The sequence below is a fragment of the Leucoraja erinacea genome, chromosome 20 (assembly GCF_028641065.1).
Source record: "Leucoraja erinacea ecotype New England chromosome 20, Leri_hhj_1, whole genome shotgun sequence".
Classification (NCBI taxonomy): Eukaryota; Metazoa; Chordata; class Chondrichthyes; order Rajiformes; family Rajidae; genus Leucoraja; species Leucoraja erinaceus.
Window position 1 is genome coordinate 900,001 of NC_073396.1, and position 7,500 is coordinate 907,500.

General features: G+C 53.3%; 1 protein-coding gene across 1 annotated transcript in view; it reads left to right on the forward strand.

Moving 5' to 3' along the window:
• rgs11 (regulator of G protein signaling 11) overlaps positions 1-7,500 on the forward strand; it is a 48,380-nt gene that overhangs the window by 13,073 nt on the left and 27,807 nt on the right. Inside the window, exons 3-5 of the mRNA XM_055650970.1 lie at positions 811-917; positions 4,016-4,067; positions 6,616-6,674. Coding sequence (XP_055506945.1) covers positions 811-917; positions 4,016-4,067; positions 6,616-6,674 — 218 coding nt within the window. The remainder of the gene's footprint in view (positions 1-810; positions 918-4,015; positions 4,068-6,615; positions 6,675-7,500) is intronic.

Sequence of the window (7,500 nt, forward strand, 5' to 3'; positions counted from 1 at the left end):
GAAGTGTGGGTGGCCACTGGCTCGCTAGGAGCTCATCCACCCTTTGACAGGTCTTGTTTTTGGTCCTGCTGGGGGGTCCACAGACCCCTCCTCACCTGGCAAACCAGGTGGGGGAGACGGTTTAGTCACTGACTATCCGACCATGGAGCAGGTAGCACGGGATTACATGGTACCCGTGGCGGGGGGGACTCCCCCCGACCTGATCTATACAATTACGATTACAGACAACAAGTGCAGTGTCCACATTGAGGTAGGTTGGAAGATCGGGACTGTACCTGAGCTTGTGGGAGGAACATTCAGTCATCTGCCAACAGCAGCATTTGAAATGTTATTTCTTGGGTCCTATGTTGGGCAAACTGTCAATGGTGATTATTGTCTGAGATTCAGATTTGTATTGTATATTATTTTTAGTTTAGTTTAGAGATACAGCACGGAAACAGGCCCTTCAGCCCACCGGGTCCGTGCCGACCAGCGACCCCCACATATGAACACTATCCTACACACACACACACACACACGTGGAACTTTTTAAAACATTTACACCAGGCCAATTAACCTACAAACCTGCACGTCTTTGGAGTGTAGGAGTAATCTGAAGATCTCGGAGTAAACCCACGCAGGTCACGGGGAGAACGTGCAAACTCCGTACAGACAGCGCCCGTAGTCGGGATCGAACCCGGATCTCTGGCGCTGTGAGGCAGCAACTCTACCGTGCCACACAGCCTATGGTTGTATTGTAGTGAGCATTGTCTGGGCTCAGTGTTGAAGTCAATGACAAAGTGTCATTAATGAACGGTTGTCTTTTATCAGAGTCCTTTCATCTGGGCGACTTAATCATAAAGTACGGTTACATTTACCCACTGAAGGATCCGAAGAGTTTAGTATTGCGGACAGATGATTCTCCTTACCGGTTTCAGGTAAGACCTGGGGAACTGGCAAAGTTACCAAGATAGACACACAAAGCTGGAGTAACTCAGCAGCACAGGCAGGCAGCATCTCTGTGGAGATGGAATGGGTGATGTTTCGGGTCGAGACCTTTCATGATTCTGCCATTATCTTTATCTGTGGCCTGGTGACTAAGCTAACATGCAGGAAAATCCTACTGTTCTTGGATAGAAATGTCTTTGTTGGGCAGTAATTATTCTCCAGTTGAAAATTAGCGTTTAATATGGAAAATAAATGACAACATTTGGACAGGTAAATGGATATGAAAGGTTGTGTGTGTAAAATCACAAGAAGAATAGACAGGGTAGATACACAGAGTCTGTTGCCCAGAGAAGGGGAATCGAGGACCAGAGGACATAGGTTCAAGGTGAAGGGGAAAATATTTAATAGGAATCTAAGGGGCAACTTTTCCATACAGAGGGTGGGTGGGAACAAGCTGCTGGAGGAGGTAGTTGAGGCTGGGACTATCCCAATGTTTAAGAAACATTTAGACAGGTACATGGATAGGGCAGGTTTGGAGGGATATGGACCAAATGTGGGCAGGTGTGACTAGTGTAGCTGGGACATTGTTGGCCAGTGTGGGCAAGTTGGGCCGAAGGGCCTGTTTCCATGCTGTATCATTCGGTGACTCTAAGGGGGATGTGGGCCAACGTGGTGAAGTGGGACATGTAGGTCATGTGAGGGGGAGCACAGGTGTGGGGGGGTGTGGGGGGTGGGTGGAGGAGTGTGACTGGTGCGGCTCTTGAAGGGCCTGGAGCAGCAGGGGTGTTGGGTGGGTGGGTGGGTGAGTGGGTGGGTGAGTGGAAACGTCCTCTCCACATCCACTCTATCCAGGCCTGTCAGTGTTATTATTTCCACAAGACTTTGGTTGAAAATTCATCTTGTCCAACTGGGCAAAGAGCAGCCCATATATACATAGGTCACCATATTCCAATTCCATCCACTACAGAAGTTGCCCAGTGGAAAATCCATGGATTCAACGTGTCTGGAGAATTTAAACCCCCCGTTTTCTTGGGTCGGGAGCGTTTTGTGTTTGCATCAAAACTGTGACCTTGGCAACTAAAGATACTTCTGCTGGAGGCTTCCCCATAACGTGTGTGTGTAATGAGGAGAAACGAGAAACTGAACACTCTGATGTTTCTAATATTATCTTTTTATGGGCACGTTTATTGCGAAGATAATGTCGTAACATTTGAATGTTTGAAATTAGATTTATTTCTATCTTCCAAAATAATTAAAATGCAAAAAATCAAATTACTGGAGGAACTCAGTGGCGACCCTTGGTGAAAGCGTTCCCATGGGTGCTGGGTCTATGGGTGCTGGGTCATGGGTGCTGGGTCTATGGGTGCTGGGTCATGGGTGCTGGGTCTATGGGTGCTGGGTCATGGGTGCTGGGTCATGGGTGCTGGGTCTATGGGTGTTGGTGTCAGGGTGCTGGGTCATGGGTGCTGGGTCATGGGTGCTGGGTCTATGGGTGTTTGGTGTCAGGGTGCTGGGTCATGGGTGCTGGGTCCATGGGTGCTGGGTCTATGGGTGCTGGGTCCATGGGTGCTGGGTCCATGGGTGCTGGGTCATGGGTGCTGGGTCTATGGGTGCTGGGTCATGGGTGCTGGGTCTATGGGTGCTGGGTCATGGGGGTGCTGGGTCTATGGGTGCTGGGTCATGGGTGCTGGGTCTATGGGTGCTGGGTCTATGGGTGCTGGGCCTATGGGTGTTGGTGTCAGGGTGCTGGGTCCATGGGTGCTGGGTCCATGGGTGCTGGGTCCATGGGTGCTGGGTCCATGGGTGTTGGGTCTATGGGTGCTGGGTCTATGGGGTGCTGGGTCTATGGGTGCTGGGTCCATGGGTGTTGGGTCTATGGGTGCTGGGTCTATGGGTGCTGGGTCTATGGGTGCTGGGTCTATGGGTGCTGGGTCTATGGGTGCTGGGCCTATGGGTGCTGGGTCTATGGGTGCTGGGTCATGGGTGCTGGGTCCATGGGTGCTGGGTCATGGGTGCTGGGTCTATGGGTGCTGGGTCATGGGTGCTGGGTCCATGGGTGCTGGGTCATGGGTGCTGGGTCTATGGGTGCTGGGTCATGGGTGCTGGGGGTCCATGGGTGCTGGGTCATGGGTGCTGGGTCTATGGGTGCTGGGTCCATGGGTGCTGGGGTCCATGGGTGCTGGGTCATGGGTGCTGGGTCCATGGGTGCTGGGTCATGGGTGCTGGGTCCATGGGTGCTGGGCCTATGGGTGCTGGGCCTATGGGTGCTGGGTCTATGGGTGCTGGGTCCATGGGTGCTGGGCCTATGGGTGCTGGGCCTATGGGTGCTGGGTCCATGGGTGCTGGGCCTATGGGTGCTGGGCCCATGGGTGCTGGGTCTATGGGTGCTGGGTCCATGGGTGCTGGGCCTATGGGTGCTGGGCCCATGGGTGCTGGGTCTATGGGTGCTGGGCCCATGGGTGCTGGGTCTATGGGTGCTGGGCCCATGGGTGCTGGGTCTATGGGTGCTGGGCCTATGGGTGCTGGGCCCATGGGTGCTGGGTCTATGGGTGCTGGGCCCATGGGTGCTGGGTCTATGGGTGCTGGGCCCATGGGTGCTGGGTCTATGGGTGCTGGGCCTATGGGTGCTGGGCCCATGGGTGCTGGGTCTATGGGTGCTGGGTCCATGGGTGCTGGGTCTATGGGTGCTGGGCCTATGGGTGCTGGGCCCATGGGTGCTGGGTCTATGGGTGCTGGGTCCATGGGTGCTGGGCCCATGGGTGCTGGGTCTATGGGTGCTGGGCCTATGGGTGCTGGGTCCATGGGTGCTGGGTCTATGGGTGCTATGGGTGCTGGGCCTATGGGTGCTGGGTCTATGGGTGCTGGGTCTATGGGTGTTGGGTCTATGGGTGCTGGGTCTATGGGTGCTGGGTCTATGGGTGCGGGGTCTATGGGTGCTGGGTCTATGGGTGCTGGGTCTATGGGTGCTGGGCCCATGGGTGCTGGGTCTATGGGTGCTGAGTCTATGGACAGAACCTGTCGGGGGAGGAAGGGTTAAAACATTTCAGCGGGGATATTCTAACTAACGTCTCCGTCCCCATCTTCACAGACCCCGTATTTCTGGACCTCTCGCAAATGGCCGGCAACAGATCTGGATTACGGTGAGTGCTGCCTAACCCTGGCTTGTTGCCGTTGCTGCAGGTGCTGCAGGTGCTGCAGGTGCTGCCGTTGCATCAGTCTCAGCAAAGTGTCACCTTTCCAACTCAGCCACAGTGGCAGTGACGATTTAAATGTTAGTTTGTACCCTCACTGTTCCCCACCCGTTGAATGTACGTGTCTGATGAAGGGTGCAGAATTGCCGGCAGTTTCTCGGGCAAACTACAAAGGGGGCAGAGAAGATTTACCGGGATGTTGCCAGGACTCGAAGGGCCTGAATCTCAGGGCAAGGTTGGGGCAGTCTAGGACCCTATTCCGTGGAGCGCAGGAGGATGAGGGATGATCTTATAGAGGTGTATAAAATCATGAGGGGAATAGATCGGGTAGATGCACAGAGTCTTTTACTCAGGGCAGTGATCTAATCCAGAGAACATAGGTTTAAGGTGAGAGGGGAAAGATTGAATTTGAACCTGAGGGGGTGACTTCTTAACTCAGAGGGTGGTGGGTGTATGGAGGAGGTGGTTGAGGTAGGGATTATAAACTACATTTAAAACACAGCTTGACAGGTACAGGGATAGGGCAGGTGCAGAGGGCCCAACACAGGCAGGTGGGACTAGTGTAGATGGGGCATGTTGGTCGGGGGTGGGACTAGTGTAGATGGGGCATGTTGGTCGGGGTGGGACTAGTGTAGACGGGGCATGTTGGTCGGGGTGGGACTAGTGTAGATGGGGCATGTTGGTCGGGGTGGGACTAGTGTGGATGGGGCATGTTGGTCGGGGTGGGACTAGTGTGGATGGGGCATGTTGGTCGGGGTGGGACTAGTGTAGATGGGGCATGTTGGTCGGGGTGGGACTAGTGTATGGGGCATGTTGGTCGGGGTGGGACTAGTGTAGATGGGGCATGTTGGTCGGGGTGGGACTAGTGTAGATGGGGCATGTTGGTCGGGGTGGGACTAGTGTGGATGGGGCATGTTGGTCGGGGTGGGACTAGTGTGGATGGGGCATGTTGGTCGGGGTGGGACTAGTGTAGATGGGGCATGTTGGTCGGGGTGGGACTAGTGTAGACGGGGCATGTTGGTCGGGGTGGGACTAGTGTAGATGGGGCATGTTGGTCGGGGTGGGACTAGTGTAGACGGGGCATGTTGGTCGGGGTGGGACTAGTGTAGACGGGGCATGTTGGTCGGGGTGGGACTAGTGTAGACGGGGCATGTTGGTCGGGGTGGGACTAGTGTAGACGGGGCATGTTGGTCGGGGTGGGACTAGTGTAGACGGGGCATGTTGGTCGGGGTGGGACTAGTGTAGACGGGGCATGTTGGTCGGGGTGGGACTAGTGTAGATGGGGCATGTTGGTCGGGGTGGGACTAGTGTAGACGGGGCATGTTGGTCGGCAAGGAGGAGTTGGACTGAAGGGCCTGTTTCCACACTGTGTGACTAGCTCCTTGACCTAGAGCCAATCGACGCCATTGCTTCTAGCACTGTGTTAAGTGTCTCAATATTCCACTGTATATCCTAAGAATAGCTCGTCCATTACATTTTAGTTATAATCAAAGCGTTTTAATGTTGTATACATTGATAAAATATGTTAATTGAAAGACGGGCTTTGTCTGCGTGGAATATTTGAACACGGCACCCACACACACTCATCAGGAAGGCCGGCTCTGTCCTGGGGGCAGTTGGAGTTGGGTCCACGGGAGATGGTCTTGGAAGGGAGGATGCTCCTCAAACTGCGGAGCATCCTGGACTATGCAGCTCACCCCCTCCATGACACACTGACCAATCTGAGGAGCACCTTCAGCAACAGACTGGTTCCACCAAGATGCAGCACAGAACGCCACAGGAGATCCTTCTTCCCTGTGGCTATCAATCTGTACAACTCCTCCCCCTTCTGTCGTGGGGTAGACTGTGACTGAGACTGACTCCCCCTCTCCTCCCCCCCCCCCCCCCCCCCCCCCCCTAATCCTGGTCTTCCCACTCGCCAATCTAATTTCATGTTTCATGTATTTTGTGTTCTGTGACAGTCGGCAGATTAACTTCCCTCCTGGGATAAATAAAGTCACATCATATTGAGTCGTGAGAAAAATCGTACAGTATGGAAACAGGCCCTTCGGCCCAACTTGCCCAATCACCTGCTGGAGCCACAAGGAACTGCAGATGCAGCCAGCTTTGGCAAAGAGTGCCGGAGGAACTCAGCAGGTCAGGTCGAAATGGCGTCTGTCCATTTCCTCCACAGATGCTGCCTGACACGCTGAGTTCCTCCACTGTATTCATAGCTCACCTGTTTGTATTCAGTAATGAATTGTTGGATTCCAGATCCAGACTCGTCTCTGAGTGGAAACTGATGCCCCTGAGATCCCTCGTCAATCTCTCCCCCTTCCACTCTCCCCTGTACACGCGCTCTCAAAGTTTTGGAAATAACAATCAGTGGATTGTGGTGGAAACATAAGCCCATTACCGGATGTTTTGAAGCTTTACAGATTTATTTTAAACCATGAAACATAACTGCTAACGCCCCTGAGCTGCTGCGTATAATCTGCACAAATCCTTTCTCATTTAGCCATTTACCTGGCGAAGAGGAACATCAAGAAGCAGGGAAACTTGGCCGAACATGAGAAGGTAAGGAAACGTTTCCTCCATGTAACGTACACGCGTGTTGGTCACGTGTGTCCATGTAATGTGCACACGTGTTGGTCCCGTGTGTCCATGTAATGTGCACGTATGTTGTTCATGTGTGTCCATGTAACGTACATGCGTGTTGGTCACGTGTGTCCATGTAACATGCACGCATGTTGGTCATGTGTGTCCATGTAACGTGCACACGTGTTGGTCATGTGTGTCCATGTAACATGCACGCATGTTGGTCATGTGTGTCCATGTAACATGCACGCATGTTGGTCATGTGTGTCCATGTAACGTGCACGTGTGTTGGTCACGTGTGTCCATGTAAGGTGCACGTGTGTTGGTCACGTGTGTCCATGTAAGGTGCACGCATGTTGGTCACGTGTGTCCATGAAATGTGCACGTATGTTGTTCGTGTGTGTCCATGTAAGGTGCACGCATGTTGACCACGTGTGTCCATGTAACGTGCACGGGTGTTGCTTGCTGTGTCCATGTACGGTGCACGGGTGTTGGTCACGTGTGTCCATGTTACGGTGCACGCGTGTTGTTGATATGCCCATGTCTCCTACAGAAATGTCACTTTTACTGATTGACCGTGAAAGTGACGTATCCCGACCCAACACGTCACCTATCCATGTTCTCCACAGATGCTGCCTGACCCGCTGAGTTACTCCAGCACTCTGTGTCTAAATGGCATTGTCCATTTGCGGTGAATCTGTGAAGTTTATTCCTGGTGCCGGGTGATTCTAAGCATCATCTCCAGGTTGAGTTTGACCAAGACAGTTAACACAGACCATCCACCTGTAGCTGGTGGTTCCATCTG